Below are 19,087 nucleotides of genomic sequence, written 5' to 3' on the forward strand. Positions count from 1 at the left end.
TTTTTTTTTCATTTTTTTTTAAACTGTGAACTACTGTATAAAAGTACATAAAACATTTGTGTGGTATGGTAACTTGATAAACTTGATAAACAATCAGAAAGTGAACACCCCGGAAGCCCCTGTGTCTGTTCTCTATCACACCTCCTTCCTTCCCCCACAAGAGATAACCACATCCTTTTATGTTAATCACTCCGTGCTTTATAGTGTTACTAGTATGGATGATCCCTAAGCGATAGAAATCATTTTTGCCAGTTTGTGAAGTATGTATAAATAGAATCATACAGTATTTACTCTTTTATTCTTTGCTTGTTTTTTTTGTTCAATGTGACATTTGCAAGATCCATTCACATTGCTTGCAACCTTACTCTATTTACTTTGCTGTAAAGTGTTTTATTATGTGAACCCATGAAAGTTTATTTCTCTGTTGATGGACAGTTGGGTTATTTCTAGTTTGGAGCTAACAGGATCCATAATGCTATCAGTTCAGTTCAGTCACTCAGTCGTGTCCGACTCTGCGACCCCATGAACTGCAGCACACCAGGACTCCCTGTCCATCACATACTCTTGGAGTTTACTCAAACTCATGCCCATTGAGTTGGTAATGCCATCCAACCATCTCATCCTCTGTCGTCCCTTCTCTTCCCACCTTCAATCTTTCCCAGCATCAGGGTCTTTTCAAATGAGTCAGCTCTTCGCATCAGGTGGCCAACATATTGGGTTCAGCTTCAACATCAGACCTTCCAATGAATATTCAGAACTGATTTCCTTTAGGATGGACTGGTTGGATCTCCTTGCAGTCCAGGGGACTCTCAAGAGTCTTCTCCAACATCGCAATTCAAAAGCATCAATTCTTCGGCTCTCAGCTTTCTTTATAGTACAACTCTCACATCCATACATGACTATTGGAAAGACCATAGCCTTGACTAGACTGACCTTTGTTGGCAAAGTAATGTCTCTGCTTTTTAATATGCTGTCTAGGTTTGTCATAGCTTTTCTTCCAAGGAGCAAGCGTCTTTTAATTTCATGGCTGCAGTCACCATCTGCAGTGATTTTGGAGCTCATAAAAATAAAGTCTGTCACTGTTGCCACTGTTTCCCCATCTATTTGCCACAAAGTGATGGGACTGGATGCCATGATCTTATTTTTCTGATTGCTGGGTTTTAAGCCAGTTTTTTCACTCTCCTCTTTCACTTTCATCAAGAGGCTCTTTAGTTCTTCGTTTTCTGCCATAAGGGTGGTGTCATCTGCATATCTGAGATTATGAACACTTTTATATGTTTCCTGATACACATATCTTTGTTTTTCTAAAGACACACACACACACACATATATGTGTGTCTTTAGTCTTAGGGTATGCATATTTCGTTCTTCCTCAATATAGCCAAGCTTTTTCAAAGTGGTTGTATCAGTTTAGACCCCTGCCAGCAGTTGTGAGAACCCCTTGGGTCACTCCTCCCTTGATCTGCGGTGCTGCTTCACTGTTGTGTAGTCCAAGTGGTCCTTTGGGGTAGGCAATATTTCAATTTTACAGATAAGGAAGCATGTTCAAAGTGGTCAGGTAATTTAGTGAAGGTTTATAGTGGATGCCACAACCTGCATTTGAACTGTATTCTGTCCAACTGTCAGCCTTCCCATGCTGCCTTTACAGATAGAACTTCCTGATAATTGCGTAGGGTGCTGAAACCTCACCAGGGAAGAAGATGAACTTTTTTTTTAAAGAGTAGGTTGCTGTCCTTTGGCTTGGGCATAGTTGTTCTTGGAGGTCACCTGTTTCTCGGAGTCCCTTCCAACGTTGTGATGCAGGTGGTACTCACCCAACATATCTACCTTCCTGACAACTTCTGTCTTCCTTTTTATCTTGCTTTTAGCATCCAGCCTGTGTATGGAGCACAGCACCCTCCTCTGGACCCTCGGCTCACCAAAAAGTAAGTCAAGATATTTTTCCTGTCATGCATGTACTTCTTCTAAAACCCGTGGAACCCTTCCCTACTTTGGAGAAGTGGCAGTTTCCACTTTGACCTTTTCTGGCTGCTCCTCTGTTCTGTTTTGGATCAGAATATGAACCGTCATCTTACCTCTAAGCAGTCTGTTGCTAAGTGTAAAATTAAGTTACATCAAAGACCTTTTTCTTATGTTGGAAGGTGGTTTATATAGGGTTTGTCTCCGTTCTGTGAGAATGTCTTTATTTGGTAAATATTGTCCTAAAATTGGCTGATTGATGATCTTCTGGCTTCTGGAGACCATGCTTCTGAAGATATATATGTAGATAGACAGATCACCTCCGCTCTTCCTTACTTACTCTCTGAGAACTGGGGCAAATAGAACTTAACTCTGGAGCTGGCATTCTTCAGGTCCTTTTTCTCTTTGACACACTCAAGGAAACCCAGCCAGATGGTGGAGTTAAAAGATCCCTGGAGGCTATTTCTTCTAGTAAAATTCTAATACGTTATTTTCAAACACAGAAGAGCCCTAGTTAAATCCCAGATGTGTGGGTGTGTATTCATACCCCCAGTTATCACTTTATCACACCTTTCTCTCATGGGCCATCGTCCAGTCACAATAAGTTTAAATGATGGGGCATCTTCTGACATGTTCTAAGAACTTTGGCCTCTCTCTTTTTGCAAGTTTAATCTTAGAGTCTTACCCCTAGGAAAGCTATCATTCGTAGTGAAAGCTGAATGATTTAAGAGGTACAAGAGACCTAGATTTCATCCTTCTGGGGCCTGTGTCATAATAGCCACCCTTTCTTCCTTCATAGTCAGTGAGGACGTAAAGAGAATATACATTAAAGTATTTTGAATACCTAGAAAAATACCTTACAAATATGCATTATCAATATTTTAATATTATTTTAATAACTTAATGTGTGGTGAACTTTTCTCTAATTCCACCAACCCATTCTTTTTTCAGTGTGGCCAATAGGTAGAAGGTACAGTCTTCTGAAATACTGTGAAGCATGACTGCTGTTCATTTCTGTAAAATGCAGTTTTGTTTTGTCTTTTTAATCAGAAACTACCAGTGTAAGCTCTCTGAGGGCTGGGACTTTGTTTTGTTCACCAGTGTGCCTTAACACCCAGACGAGCAGAAAATAAAATTCAGTAAATGTTACTATAAAACGTTTATTGCCCTTATTTTAGGTCCTAAGGTGCTAAGTAAATATTTATGGAAAGAAGGAATGAAATCCCTCCATTTGCTTAGACAGTAGGTTTTTCTTTAATGTTTCTTAGTATGTATCTTGTATTAGATCTTCTCAAGGGGATACATGTTTTCTGTGCTGTTTGTGTAATATTTCCATTAAGTATGATGGGTTCTGTTTCCCAGTTTTACTCACAGTAGACTGTCTGGTTTGTTGACCAATGGGGCAGGCACTGTTGATTACCTATCCAGCTGCCTTCCCGGCCCCTGCTTCTTCCTTGCTCAAGACCATAGTTTCATTCAGCTCTTGAATGGGCAACAGTGTACTTAGAGTAGGCATCTGGGTTAGTTTAAGCCTTTTATAATAATTCCTTGGTAATACCAGTGACTAATCTGTGATGGGCTCATCTCATTGGTTCTGGCCAGTGAGCTGTAAAAGAAAAGTCTGAAGGAGGGTTTTTAGCAGGATTTTCTTTTCCGATCAGTAAGAGATGATTTTGTGAAGAAAGCCACTTTCTGTCTCCACTCACATTCCCTGCTTTTGCATGCGTTAATGTGAAAATAAGGTGCCAAAAACTGTTAACAGTTAACTTGTAACCTGAGGGAAAGACAAGAGAATTGCAGAGACACCAATTCAGTACCCTGACATCACTGTCTTTACAATTTAAGTGTCACAGTTGAGTAGTCTGTTCCTTTTAGCCAATTCTGTTCACAGCTAGGATTTGTCCATGTTTGTAAGGCAGTGGGATGTACTATCCTATTTTATGTTTGGTTCAGAGTCACCATACCTTGCCTGTACCTGTCATCAGCTGAGTTTTCCTTGAATCTGTGTTTAGGATGGGTCTTAAAATATCACCATATCCCAAACTGCAAAGGCAAACTTTATACACTCTTGTTTTGCACCTGTTAACAATATAAAACCATGAATGTTTCCACTGGTCATTCAGCAGAATTGCATTCATGCTGGACCAGTAGAAGTAGTTATTTAGCTTTGTAATTTGGGAGGAATATTGTTGTCACCGAATAAATTGTGTCTCCTTTTTTGTGTGTGCGCACATGGTGGCTTGGTATTAGCTCTCGACAGTAAGGGACCACATGTAGGTCTGCCCTGGACCATTTTACAACTCCAGATTGTTACTGTAAAACATTTATTGCCCTTATTTTAGTACCTTTGTTGGGACGTTTTTATTGCTTTCTCTGATACATGATTATCGTTCCACTTTAGGCCATTAATTACTGAGTGGTTAATCCTCATCACAGCAGAAGCCTTTATGTTGGACCTTCAATCATCTAAACTGCACAAGCACAAGCAGTCATTCCCCGTCTGTGTATATTGACTTCCATTTGCCAAATAATTGCCATTAGTGATAATACTGCCTGCAATAATTTTTATTGCTCAGATAGAACTAGACTTACCGCAGAGTGGCCCCATTGGCTACCTGATGGTATGACAGGCTTCTAAATTTATTGTTTTCTGAATTAATATCCTAGTTCAGAGTTATAATTCTAGTTCATGTGAAGCCCCTCCAGCTATTGATATGACTGGATTTACCAAATTCCCTACTTGCTTACATCCCTTACCAGTGTCAAATAAATTTTTGTCATATTTCTGCTAAGTGAACAGCCATATCAGTAAAAAAGGTATATTAATCCAATTACAGAGTTATTGATCTTTTCTTTCTTAACCCCTATAACCTGTAGCCACTCTTCTCCAAAATATCCTTTTGTTTGTGTTACCATTTAACAAGTTATTAATCATCAAACAACTGAGTTTCTCTTAATGGGTCATTCATTATGTATTTGTGAGTTCTGAGTGTCACCTGCACTTCTGGAATCTCTTTTTATGCATCACCTACTAACTCCATGATCTTCGGCAAATTGGTCAACCTCTCTGACCCTTAGATTCCTCATCCATGAAGTAGAAATAATAAGGCTCACCTCACAAAGTTGTTGTGAGGATTAAATGAGGTATCTGTGAAAGTGCTTCTTAACCTATAATGTGGCATACAGCTATAAGGAGGTGTTTGTATGAGGCCAGTTTGGTTGTAACTTTGGTGTAGTTCTGTTTAAATAATTTTGGTTAAACTTGAAGCCACACTGTGGCATTATTGTGCCTTGGGTTAGTTATAGGTTAAGTTGGGACCATGTTAAAATGAGGCAGCCTGTATGCCAGAGGCGCCCCCAGCCAGGATCACCTAGATTCACTTTTTACTGTGACTGCTGGGGTCAGAGGGGAAGAGAGACATTTCTCCTCCAAGGACCACATCCCCAGATGTGGCTTCTTCCCATTCTGGCTTCCAGCACACACAGCCTGTTTGATGTAGAGAGGGGAGTCTCCCTACAGAGTTAGGGCTGTCAGCTGTGGGCATGTGGAGATTATAGCTGTGGTGCAGTGTGCTCAGTTAGGTTGGTAACTCCTCTTCCCAGGCTGCAGATCCTCATCTCGATTCATCTTTTTAACCAGTTCTTCCAGGCAGGGTGGTTAGCAAGTACAGGTAGACCTGGATTTGGGCCCAGACTTCGCTGCCTGCTTATGACCTCAGGAAGCCTTAGTTTCCTCATCTGTCTATAGGAATAATAATAATAGTACCTCCATAGGCTTATGAATGAGCATAAGAAAAATGGATATATATAAATAGTAGTACAGCACCTGGCACCTGGTGCACAGCCAATAAATGTGCACAGCCAATAAATGTTATACCATGTATATAAAGGCTTCCCTAGTGGCTCAGTGGTAAAGAATCTGCCTGCCAGACAGGTTCGATCCCTGGGTCAGGAAGATCCCCTGGAGAAGGAAATGGCAGCCCACTCCAGTATGCTTGCCTGGGAAATCCCGTGGACAGAGGAGCCTGGCGGGCTGCAGTCCATGGGGTCGCAGAAAGAGTTGGATACAACTTAGCAACTAAACAACAACAGCGAAACCATGTATGTATGAATTTACAGGATTCCCGTGGAGAACAATATTAATAAGCATAGGAAAGCTTCAAAGCTTTTAAACCTTCCCATCACTGTGGCAGGTCTGTAGCTCTTTCTGCTTCCTCTGAGGAATCTCTTCACTGTCACGCTCCTCTTTTTTTGTTTGTTTTTGGCTGTGCTGCGTGACTTGCAAGATCTTATTTCCCCGACCAGGAGTGAACCCAAGCCTCTGTAGTGAAAGCACAGCGTCCTAACCCCTGGACCACCGAGAAATTCCCTCCTCTTTCAATCTTGAGAGCGGTTCTTACAGCCTTATTCTGTCCTCAGACTCCTTCCCCTGTAGGTGATGCCAACCCCTTCCTCCATGAAGGTCTCTTTCCTAAGGACAGAGCTGACTTCTTTAACTGGCTGATGACTGAGTTTGGGCTTTTGTGAGGTAGGTATCTCTAATTTCTAGCAGACTGTAAATGGGTAGCTTGGACTGTCTCGTGTCTTCTCACCACAGGGAAAGGCAGCCTTTCCTCCCTTCTCTCCTCTCCATTGTGTTGGAATATTTCCTTCCAATGTCTATTTGCAGAATGGTCATCTGAGTAATTCCAATTCTTATTCTAGTTCACTTATTTTGAACCTTCATCTGCTTCAAAAATATAATGAAATATTTTAAATGCATAAAAAAGTTAAAGGAAAAAGATAACAAACACTCCTGTACCCACCACTCAGCTAATTTGCCTTCTTCACTGGTATGGAAAGCTCAGCATCTGTCAGAACCCGATGCTCAGCATGGCCCGTCTCTCGGTGCAGTGTCTTAATCCATTGCAGGGTGTCCCTATTGTTTCACCCAGTGTTAGACTAACCATATCCAGTCAGTTCTTTGACTTGAATTAAAATTCAGCTTGATTTTGAGCCTCTTGATTCATGGTTTATTTAAAGGATTCTTTTTTGGCCCATGCAGAGCAGCTTTTGGGATCTTAGTTCCCTAACAGAGATTGGACCTGGGCCCACAGCAGTGAATGCGCCAAGTCCTAACCACTGGACCGCCAGGGAATTCCCTAAATAATTCTTTTTTTTTTTTTAGATTTTATTCATTTATTTATTTATTAAATAAATAAATAACACCGAAAGCATTTTGTGTTGGGGTATAGCCAGTTAACAATGTTGTGATAGTTTCAGGTGAACAGTGAAGGGACTCAGCCATATATCTCTAAAGAATCCTTAAGACTTCAAGAGGGTATTTAGGAAACGTCAGCCAGGAGAAAAACAAATAATAACCTTGCCCTCCCAAGCACTTCATATCACTCTGTTGAATTTGTTATGTGCAGTCTTGAGGTTCACGTGGTCTCCAAGGAGGAAAACAGCATCCTCCTGTGCTTTTTTCCATTCTTTTTTCATGGCAGCTCTTTCTGACACATCTGCCTGTTTGTTCTTGACAGCGGACCCTCTGAGTACTGTAGGCTGTGGATCTGGGTCCCCTTTCACAGAGGAGAAGCCATCATAGTGACGAGTCCAGAACGTACAGCCTCAGAGGTTCTACAGAAGAGTAATTTGCCTCTGGCTCCTGGGTGTATTTCTGACTAGCAGATTTTTGTGCTGCATTGCCTCAGTTTTATTTTTTTTTCAGTAGGTTTAGAAGTACTCTTTCTTTGGGGATTGACGAGAGCCAACAAAACAACCTTTTCCAGTGATTAATAAAAATAATATGCTCATTGTAGAAAACATGAGTAATTCAGAGAAGTATAAAAATTAAGTGTCAGCTATCATTCCAGAGCCCAGAGATAAGCAGTGTTAACAGTTTTGATGCATTTTCTTCCTGGTCTTTTCTGTGCACATACTTTTTAAGAAATATAGAGATCATAAAAAATACATAATTTTGGTTCAATTTTCACTTTATTGAGATCACTTTCTAGTGTTATTAAATAGCCTTCACGGTGTGATTTTCAGTGGCATCTGGTGGCTGAACCATAGTATATTTCATCATTTGCAATTTCTAGATGTTTATGTTTGCAGTTTTTAACCAAAATGGGTAATACCATTATAAACTGTTTCAAATCACCTTTGTTTGACTCTCTGATTCTTTTCTTTTTCTTTCAAACTTTAAACTTTTTATTTTGTATTGGAGTAGAGCCGATTAACAATGTTGCGATAGTTCCAGGTGAAAGGCAGAGGGACTCAGCCATACATATACTCCTATTCATTCTCCCGCAAACCCCCCTCCCATCCAGGCTGACACATAACACTGAGCAGAGTTCCATGTGCTACACAATAGGTCCTTGTCTGATTATTTTCTTACGGTCAGAGATTATGAGTCATTTTCAGGCTCATGGTATTGCTAGATTGTTTTCCGAAAGGTGGTACGACATACACCCCCACCTGTGCTATTAGAGAGCTGGTCTCACCACACCTGGGTCAGCACCAAGAGGATACGTTTTTGAATCTTTGCTAATTTCGTGGGTGGGTTTCTTGTTTCCATCACGTTTGAACTGTTACATAGTGTAATCTTATGTTATTTCTTGCATCTTGTGTGATACCTTTTCCTTTACTCTGTGTGAGGCCAGTGTTTGAAAATATGCCTGTCATATCTTACTCCTTTTTTAGTGTTAATAATAGGGTCTTTCCGATGAGCTGTGTGAGTTACCAGTCTGTCTTTATCAATGCTAACAACAGCTATCTTTCAGAATGACCGTTGGACATATCATGGGAGGTGTCATAGGTATTAGACCAGCCTCATCTACCTAAAGGGAAGAATATCTCTTGGAAATGGGGGACTTCAGCTTTTCTGGCAGAGCCTGGTTTTTAGACTAGAGTTGCCCTGCCTTGCCGAGGGAAATAGTGAGGCATTTTAATGATGTTGCATTCCAGTCCTCACGTGTAAATTTACATGAGGCTGTATTCTTTGATTCCCTACTTGGGTATGAGGGATGCTAGATAAGACTCAGTTATAGAAACATCCCAACCACATAGTCCCCTGGAACCAGAATAAGGGCCACCAGACCTTAAGGGATTCACAGAAAGAAGAAAACTTTAGGGGGACTTCCTTGGCGGAAGTGGTTAAGACTCCCTGCTTCCACTGCAGGGGGCGTGGGTTCAGTCCCTGGTTGGGAAACTAAGATCCTGCATGCCGCATGGCACAGCCATAAAAAAAAGAGGAAACATTCAGGAAAGTGGGAATGGTCTACCTAACTCTTAGGACTAGGCTCTCTTTGCTCAACAAGTTAACTGAGTATTTCCCAAACTCAAGTCATGTACCGTCTTCACTTTTTTGCAATATTTTATATATTATTTATTAAATGCACTTGAAAAAATAAACTTATGTACTCAATTAGATTTACTTTTAAAATAAACCTTACTAGTTCTGTAAGTGGAAAACCGGTATTTGCCCAAAATAGAAAATAACCTTAGAAATACAGTGAAACACAAAACAGTCTTATTAATTAAATTCTAAGCCAGATCCTGTTGCTTACAAAATGTTGAACCTAACCTGAGGCTGCCTTCACTTTGTTAAAAAATAATCCTAAAGACAGAGTGGTGTCAAACTCAGATCCCTCCTCAAGGGCAGCAGGACTTTAACAGAGTAAAAAGAGAACAACTTGTTCATTTTGAAACTCAGTGTTTAATAATAATACACGTGGGCTACCTAAAATTATCTCCTGTTCTACCAGTAGTTGAAGTCCTGCTCTAGAAAATATTTTAGGGTATGTTGCCGTAACAGATTAACTCTGAAATCTCAGTGAATTGACACAACAGATGCTTATTTCTCAGACATGCTTCCAGACCAAGGGAGGGTAAAGTGGGTGTGGAAGGCAGACTCTGCTCCACACAGTCACACTGTCATCCAGGCTGAAGGAGGTGCCACCACCTGGAGCCTCGCCAGTTACCACAGCAGAACAAGGCTTACAGAGAACTCACACGTAGGACTTCCCTGATGGTTCATTGGTTAGGACTCTGCACTTCCATTGCAGGAGGCAGAGGTTCGATCCTTGGCGGGGGAAGTTCGGCATGCCACATTGTATGGCAAAAAAAAAAAAGAGGGAGAACTCACATCTGTTCTTTACACTTTGGCTCAGAAGGGACTGCCTCACTTCTCTCCTCAGCCCATTGGCCAGAACAAGTAGCCTCACCTAAGTGCAGGGGCTAGGAAGTATAGAGGAGCATGTGGAATATTTGGAGAGTGATGCTGTCTTTGTTTCATCTGGTTCTGCAGCATAATGCTGGTCTAGACGCTTCTAGATAAGGACTGGACATGGATATTTTTTTATTTGAAGAGGGTAATGATTGTTTATGAGATAATGTGTAATACTATTAATAATCTGTTAAGAGAAAGTGGTTGGATATGTCAGACTGTTCCTTGGTAACAGTGTCTCCTTTCTTAAAGCTTCATTAAAGAACGGTCAAAAGTCAGCACGGTTCCTCTGAAAAATAAGAAGGCCTCCAGTTTTCACGAGTTTGCCCGGAACACCAGTGATGCTTGGGACATTGGTGATGACGAGGAAGAGGACTTTTCGTCCCCTGCTTTCCAAACTCTGAACTCAAAAGTTGCTTTGGCGACCGCCGCCCAAGTGCTGGAAAACCACAGCAAGCTGAGGGTGAAACCAGAACGGTCCCAGTCAACGACATCCGATGTACCTGCCAGCTACAAGGTCATAAAGTCCAGCAGTGACGCCCAGCTGTCCAGAAATTCCAGTAAGTCTATCCAGCTCCCCTCCATAGACTCAGCCTTTTCAGTAGAGCGCACTTTAAATAAAAGCAGGTTCGGGGAGCGGGGGCATCCCTTAGATCATCCACTGGGTGATAAATAAGCGAGCTGGAGCCTGAGGGCCCTCAGGGGGCCTCACTGGTCGGGAGCTGTGCTCACTCCTCCTGCCCGGATGGCTGCCTGGCCCTGGGACCCGGGGCTTCACTTCTGACACCCCCGTGTTGCCTGCCTTTCTCTGTGCTGGGGTCCAGAACGCTTATGGTGTGGTTGCTTCACATTTCTTTGGGCCTGGTCAGGTTGAAGTGTGTAGATGAAATGTAGTTGAAGTTGTTAGTGGCTGAATTTCAAACATGTTTGGCACCATTCCTCCACTCTGGGAAAGAGCCCCTAGCAGCAGGTCGTCTCTCTGCTGTTCCTCAGGCTCGGAGTCCCTGTGTCACAGTTCCCTGCCTGCCAGGTTTGGGTGGGGTGGGAGGAGGTCCCACCTTCTTTTCAGGAAATTGGCAGCAGTAACCGGTTGAGATGATGGTGGTTTTATGGGATGTTTGGAGACACCTTGGTGTACTTGTTTTAGTATCCATTGCTGTGTCTAATGTTGCCTTAAAGCGTTTTATGGGAGTCAGTCATTCTGAGCTGGAGGGGAAGTGCCCTCCTGCTAGTGAGAGTTAAAACAGCTGACTGTGGTAGAGGGTGAAAAGGAAGTGGAATGTCAGAGCCCTGGCACGTGTCCTGGCTCCTGTTCTCGGAGAACTTCTTCTACAGTTTCAGACAAGGATGTGCTCCGGAAATGAGGCTGTAAGGCCTGGAAAATCATTCCACAGTCACTTCGCATCTCTGATTTGGGCCCCAATGACGCACCCAGACAGGCTTTCAGTGCCCCACTGGCCAGGTGACCACAGCTCCTGGCTGTGGGAAGTGTCTTCACATGAGACTGAGGGTCTTCAGGGGGCCCCACCACGGTCCCTGACGAGCTGCCCTTGTGCAGCCAAGACCCCCCAGAGCATTCCCGTTCCGGGTTCCCTCCTGTGAGCATCGGTCAGCCCGTCGCTGGAACTGGAAGCAGCCTTCAGCCTCAGCACTGGAGCATGCGGTCTGCGTTTTCTCAGCCCTGTGTCACACTAGGCCTCCAGCCCAAGCACCCTGTGGCCGCTGAGTCTGTAAACCTAGTGCTGGTTGGCGAGGGTTCCCTGTTTAATTCTTATTGTGCCGACTACTTGTTGAGGCCCAAATATGTAAAGAATGTGAAACAGTCGTGAAAGGATGGTCAGAATTTAAAACTGAGTTTTTTTGGGGGGAGTAAAATAAATAAGGGTTTTGGCGTCAGACAGACCCAAGATAACTCAGCTCTCCCTTGCAAAGTACTTAACCTCTCTGAGCTGTAGTTCCCTCAAAATCGTAATAAATTCCTGATGTAGTATGTTGTAGGGTCAAGTGAGAGAACACAGGGAACTGTGGCCAGCTCAGTGCCTTAGTCAGCAGTCAGTAAATGTTAGCGCTCTCCTGCCCACTTCTCCTAGCTACCCTCTTGTTCAGAAGTGTCTGGAACCAGACACAGAGTTCAGCTTGAGTCCGCGTGCCTGTTACTTCAGTCATATCCCGGCAGAACGAGAAGCCGGTTCATCTTGGTGAGAAACGTCGAGGCATAGAGGACCTGCCTTCGGTCAGAGCCTCTCTTGCCTGGGCCAAAGACAGGTGAGAGTTGCGCGAGGAGCACTGACCCTCCTAGCCCTCGGGGCAGCCGGCTGGGGCCTGGGGCCTCGGGAGAGCGGCCGTCCCCTTTTTTTTCGTGGTGTGCTTTTACGGTGTCATTTTCTTTGTGCTCTGAGACATGGAAAGGGAAGGCAAATACTGCCTTTGACCACGTTGCCCTCCACTCCCCCGCCCCAAACTTGCTATTAGACACCCAAGAAAAGTTCCAGGTTGGGATAACAATAGATTTTTCCCCTGAAGTCACAAAAAATGTGTCAGATTTGCTGCAGTAACTGGAGTCTCTGCGCAGAAGGTGCCTTGGTATGTATGATAAACACGCAGACCTTCCCCTGAGTGAACAGGAGGGCGGCTGGATTTCCACCTGCTGGCTGGCGGCCCCGCCCTGGGCGACCTGGCAGCCGTGGCTCTGGAGGAGCCCCATGCCCAGCGGTCGGGTCTAAGGTGTCTCTGGATCTGTGCTCATCACACAGCCTGTCCTCTTTCCCTTTCAAACGACCCCTCAGGTGACTCATGCCTGAGGAACCCGCTCCACAAACAGCAGTCACTCCCGCTCCGACCCGTCATCCCGCTCGTCGCCCGCATCTCAGACCAGAACGCTTCTGGGGCGCCCCCGATGACCGTCCGGGAGAAAACCCGCCTGGAAAAGTTCCGTCAGCTTCTCTCCAGCCACAACACCGACCTGGGTGAGTCCCCAACCCGGCCCCCGTGAGCCCCGGGCAAGCTCGGACTTCTCAGTGACTGGAATTCTCAGAGACCCGGAAGCTATTGCCCTTTTTTCTTCCTTCTTTTACTTTTCCAGCATCTCCTGATCTGGTGCCCATTGACGTGACACGCAGGTATCACAGTCAGAAATGCGTTAACTAGAAATCAGGGGCCAAATTAGGCGGGACTGGACTCCGTGGCCTGTCGAACCCAGTGCAACCATTCTGGCTTTGGTCTCCCCTACCTCCAGGCGATTCCTCCTGAAATCCACACCTCCTGGTCTTCCTCCTCCCTCTAACTCTAATCTCTTGAGCTGACTGGATCACTGCTGCAGAGCTATGACCTTGGCTGCTCAGGGCTGTTGTTTTGGGCTTTTCACCCATGCTTGTTGGTAGCTGGTGGTGGTGGTGGCAGTGGCGATGGCGGTCATCCTACTGAAACGCTGGGAGGCACCAGGCAGCGCTGGCTGAGGCTTGTTTCAGGGCACCTATGGGAAGGGCTAAGTCCAACCACACCTTCATCTTTTTGCAGATGAACTGAGGAAGTGTAGCTGGCCGGGGGTTCCCAGGGAGGTTCGGCCTGTAACCTGGAGACTCCTGTCGGTGAGTTCTGCCCACTGGGTAGAGAAGTGCAAGCCTCACATGGCCCCGCTTGCCTGTGCGGGCTGGTCTGGGCACATCAGTCTTGCCCCGTAGACTTCTCTGGTCCTACCCGATATGGGACTGAAGTCCTGTCTCTGCATAAAGAATCACATCCTCAAGAACTTGTTCCCACTCGTGTAGAAGAGCGTAGGTTTGTGTGGATAGTCCCGATCTCGCCTTCTCAGCACCGAGGAGGAGTACAGTGAGGCTGGGAGAGCCAGCTCTCCTGTGAGCAGGTCCCACTTTCCCTGTGCTTCCCTCCTTTCTCAGTCGAATGATTAAGGGGGTTGAAACCCACTTCCCAACTGTGAAGAGTTGGTAAACGGGCCTCCCTCAGAAGCCTGCACTCGTCCCATGTTCAGTAAGTCACGGAGCCCTGTGCCAGCCACTGTGGTAGGAACACTTTGATCTCCTGAGCCCGTAAAATCCATTCATTCATAAGGATTTATTGAGGGCAAGCTGTTCACTGGGCATGGTGCCAGGTGCTGCGAGGATACACAGAGGTGGGCCCGGCACAGCTCCGGCTTGCCAGGCGCCCGCTCTCTCTGTAGACGTGTCCCTTCCCTGCCTGCAAGAGGACAACTCTTGCTCCTAATAGGCCCCCACCCCTGACTCTCGTAGCTGTGGAGTCACTGCCCCTGCTTCTTCTAAGAAGTCCAAATGCTATTAGAAGTAGTTGCGGTGAGAATGGAAGGGGATCAAGAGATGTCAGAATTGAGAATGGGATCTAGACCAGGGATGGCCGGGAGCTGGGGCCAGGAGCGAGGGGCTGCTGCCAGAAGTTCTGTGTCTGGACATTGCAGCTGCTGGGTCACAGATTCCATTCAGCCTCCTAAGCTGGTAATTCTCAACATTACTGCGGGAAAGGGTTATGTAACTAGCACAGGCTCACACAGCACGCCACTGAGACGCGCCGTGGAGGCGGCCACCTCTCTGTGACCCTGGGAAGGATTGCCTCGCACACACACAGCCCCAGGAGTCCTGACTTGGGTCCAGTTCCCTCCCACTGACCTACATCCGCTGCTTTACTGTGCCAAGCCTGGAGCTCTGCAGTGCTCCCCAGCAGGACCTGCGCCCAGGACTGCCGGAGTACATAACCCTGAGAAATCCGGCTGGGCTTCATCTGCCCACATGTGCATCTCATTGAATGAGGACAGGGCGAACCCTGGGTGGCCAAAACCAAAAAGGGATTTACCGTTGTCCTCTTAGCATCTTTCTTTCCCTTCCTTTGAAAGTTTCAAAGCCACTGCTCAGACTAAAATAAAAGTTAAGGATTCATCCAACCAGTGCCTGTCCCCATCTGACAAGCGGTCCTGTCTACAGGGTTATCTCCCAGCAAACACTGAGAGGAGGAAGTTGACCTTGCAGCGGAAGCGGGAGGAGTATTTTGGCTTCATCGAACAGTATTATGACTCTCGAAATGAGGAACATCACCAGGATACCTACAGACAGGTACGTCATCGCCTGCTGCCCTTTTGCCCACTAGTCATAATCTTCAGGTGTGGCTCCTGGAAGTGCTCTCGGGATACAGGTTTGCCAAGTCTTCAGGCTACAGTGGTTAGGAATTAAATTGATTCCCAGAACTATATCCTCTCTTTCTAATTCAGTAGCTCTGATTTTAGCCTTCTTTTTTTTTTTTGACTGTGCTACACAGCATGTGAGATCTTAGTCCCCCAACCAGGGATCAAACCCATGCAGTGGAAGCATGGAGTCTTAACCACTGTACCGCCACGGAAGTCCCTAGACATTTTCAATAGATAGATTTGGGGGAGTTCCTGGTCAGTAGCAGTGCTTCTTGGACTTTAATATGCATAGAAATCACCTAGGATTTTGATAAAATTCCAACTCAGGATTATGGTAAAATGCAGATTCTTATTCAGGAGATCTGGGGTGAGCCCTTGGCTTCCAGTGAACTCCCAGGCGATGCCAACACTGCTGGTCCACAGACGGCCCTTGCTAATAGTCAGGGTGGTGGAACACAAGATGAAGAATGAGTTTGCTCAGTGAGTCCATCCCTCTGCCCTGTGACATCAGTATGTCCTTCTGACAGCTGCAGTGCCTCTTTGGCGTGTGTGTCTGTCCGTTGGAGCCATAGCTGTCAGCAGCCTTAGCTAGGAGAGCCCTACCATCGCCCATAGTGGTCCGCACTGCCAGTGGAAAGGTAGAAGGTGTGAAAAGGAGCTTGATGGTTGCAGAGGGGAAGATACTGGGTGCGGGCAGCTGTCTACAACAGGTCCCAAGAACTGAAGTGGCCTCAGCTGCTGCTGATACAGTCCTTAGGGTTGTTGCTGTTGTTTAGTCCCTCAGTTGTGTCCCCGACTCTTCGCGACCCCATGGATTGTAGCCCAACAGGCTCCTTTGTCCATGGGTTTTTCCAGGCGAGGATACTGGAGTAAGTTGCCATTTCCTTCTCCAGGAGATCTTCCCAACCCTGGAATTGAACTCGTGTCTCCTGCATTGGCAGGCAGGTTCTTTACCCGCTGAGCCACCAGGGAAGCCTGATGGCTTGTTCGACATTGGTAAATCCCAAGGCCAAAACCAATCATCGTGACATCTTTGGTAACAGAAACCACAACTTTCAGTGCCAGTTACTCAACGCGAACTCCCTCTGGTTCCCTGTCCTGGTACAGTTTTGGAGTTTTCCGAGCTCTTTTAGTTCTTACAAACTGTTGAGGATTAAGAATCTGAAAGAGACGTACACATTTTGATCCTACCTGTTAAATTTAAGTACAGGCCCAGAGTAAAACAGATGTCAGACAATAGGGAAAAGCAACTGGTTCTCCTAGTTGGAAGCCTGTTGCTGTTTGGTGTTAAGTGGTTTGTTTGGGGAGGTTTCATTACTGTTCTGTCATGGGAATGTATTCCACATGGACAGGTGGGTTTCTCAAGCCTTCTAAAGTTCTTTCTAAAGATAAAATTTGACTCTGATTCATACTCCCTTTGATTCCCAGATCCTAAGAAAATAACTTCTCAAAAGAACAAACTGGCATTTGTGTTTTTGGATAATGGCTTGTCTTTTCCAGATTCACATTGACATTCCAAGGACGAATCCTCTCATTCCGTTGTTCCAGCAGCCACTTGTCCAGGAGGTGAGAGAAGCACTTAGGGCGGTCGGCCCTCCCCCACCCCACACCTCTGAAGCGCTGTCCGCCCCCACACACCTCTGCAGCACTGTCCGCTCCCCCACACCTCTGCAGCACTGTCCACCCCCCCACACGTCTGCAGCGCTGTCCATGTGGCTGAGTGCTCGGCCCTGCCTGCCACCTTGGGCAGGCGTATGGCTAATCATGGTGGTACCTTGCGTTCGCAGATGGAGCTTTGGTTTTTCAGAGCACTTTCTTGTGGGCTCTCATTTGATCCTCATAACAAACCTGTGGCTAAGTAGCGCTTTGAGGGGTTAAGGGACTTGCCCAGAGTCAGAGTCCATCTGGTGACCGAATGAAGGCTGGAAGCGGCTAGAATTTTCGTAGTCCTGTAGTTGATAAAACTGGGAGTAGTGATTTGTGTGTGTGTGGTAATGATACATAACAGAACATAACATAAAATTCACTGTGGTAACCATTTTTAAGCGTATAGTTTGGTGGCATTAAGTACATTCAGATTGTTGTTCAGTCATCACCACCATTCATCTCTACAATTTTTCATTTTCCCAAACTGAAGCTATGTACCCGTGACGCAATAATTTTCCATTTCCCAGCAGCTGCCATTCTACTTCCTGTGTCTATGAGTTTGACTATTCTAGGTACCTCAAATAAATGGGACCACACAGTAATTGTCCCTTTGTGACTGGCTTATTTTACTTAGCATAATACCTTTGAGGTCCGTTCATGTTGTCAGAATTTCCTTCCTTTTAAAAACGAACTTATATTCCATTATACGTATGTAAGACATCGTTGATCTGCTGTTTGTCAGCAGACACTTGGGTTGCTTCCACCTTTTGGGTCTTGTGTGTAGTGCTGCTGTGAACGTGGGTGTGCAAGTGTCTGAGTCTCTATTTTGAGTTCTTTTCAGATACATGCCCAGAAGTCAAATTAGTAGTGATGTGTTGAGACCTAACAATTTAGCGGTAAACAAAGCACATGAAAGGTTTCAGTGGGACTACTATCTTTTGACCAAGCAAGAAGGATAAGCACCTCGAGATTAGGGATTTCCTTTCCAACTTAACAGTAGCTCGGACTCTGGGTGGAAGCGCTCTTTGAATTATGTTTTCACTCATCCGCATAGTAAAGAATGTGATCTAAAATGCTCAAAATAATTTCTGTTTGACTTTAGATTATATTCACAATTCCGTTTAAATATAGATGTGTCTAATGATGGGATCCTTCATAACTTACCAGTTTTGAGGGTCATGCCGTTGTTTTACCTGTAAGAATCAGCTTAAAGGAAGGTAAAAACCCACTCAGGATATCTTTGTGTCTCCCTTTCAGTTTCCTTTGGCTCAGCCCTACTTATTTCTCAGTTTAACTTGATTGAAGATGTTCAGATGTTTCACCTGTGCATGCTTCCTTTAAATTTGGAGATAGGGCAAAGTACTTTGTTTAAAAGGATTCTCCAGGCAGTGGAACCCGGCATACAGAGAAAGAAACTCAAACTGCCATCTTTCCAGTTTTCCTTGAATCACCTTTCCATCTAGCAGATTATAGTCATCATAAACAGAATAAATTGCCAACCAGGGAGCAGAACATTAAGTAACACTGAATATCGAGAGACTTGCTTTACAATCCTGAAAGACACTTGAGAATTGAGAATAGTGAGAATCACCCACACTAGTAGCAGAGGTGTCTCAGAGGTGTCTGGCATGTCCCAGACTTTTTCTGTAGTGAAGGTTCTATGGTCTCCCCAGGTCACCAGGCTTGATGCTCTTCAATTTCCATCTCTTTGGCATTTCCACTTGCATGGCGTGAGTATGTCTGCTTGTCCTATCTGTACTAGAGAGGGATTACTGCAGGTCTCCTGATTCTGAATGGCTAGCTTCCTTGCCCTTACTCCCCAGAGATGCATGTATTTACGAGGAACTGGTAGTTTGAAATAGAAGCGCTGATAAGTCCTTCAGAAGGGCTGACCTGGAGGAGCTTTTAATAGAGACGTCCAGTCAGACACAGGCCACTGGAGGTGTGAGGAGACAGAGTAGGGCAGGGGACTCTTGAGAGCTTCCTGAACACGGTGGGTCTAGCTTGAGCCCTAGTTTCAAGGGAGGGAGGAGGGCATTTAGCAGCAGAGGAAAGAATGTCAGAGGGGCCCCATTGGAATGCTGGGCCTGACACAAACGAGGATGCCACGCCTTTCCCCTCAG

At 45.2% G+C, this 19,087-nt stretch overlaps 1 protein-coding gene across 2 annotated transcripts in view; it reads left to right on the forward strand.

Moving 5' to 3' along the window:
• Positions 1 to 19,087, forward strand: part of TBC1D22B (TBC1 domain family member 22B) — a 68,778-nt gene that overhangs the window by 12,670 nt on the left and 37,021 nt on the right. For both annotated transcript variants that reach the window (XM_088831175.1, XM_055407257.2), the window contains exons 2-7: positions 1,869 to 1,925; positions 10,421 to 10,728; positions 12,955 to 13,134; positions 13,685 to 13,755; positions 15,118 to 15,246; positions 16,818 to 16,883. In XM_088831175.1, the coding sequence (XP_088687301.1) occupies positions 1,869 to 1,925; positions 10,421 to 10,728; positions 12,955 to 13,134; positions 13,685 to 13,755; positions 15,118 to 15,246; positions 16,818 to 16,883 (811 nt within the window). The remainder of the gene's footprint in view (positions 1 to 1,868; positions 1,926 to 10,420; positions 10,729 to 12,954; positions 13,135 to 13,684; positions 13,756 to 15,117; positions 15,247 to 16,817; positions 16,884 to 19,087) is intronic.

Source organism: Moschus berezovskii, chromosome 23, assembly GCF_049115385.1.
Source record: "Moschus berezovskii isolate FMDL1 chromosome 23, NW_MosBer_1.0, whole genome shotgun sequence".
Classification (NCBI taxonomy): domain Eukaryota; kingdom Metazoa; phylum Chordata; class Mammalia; order Artiodactyla; family Moschidae; genus Moschus; species Moschus berezovskii.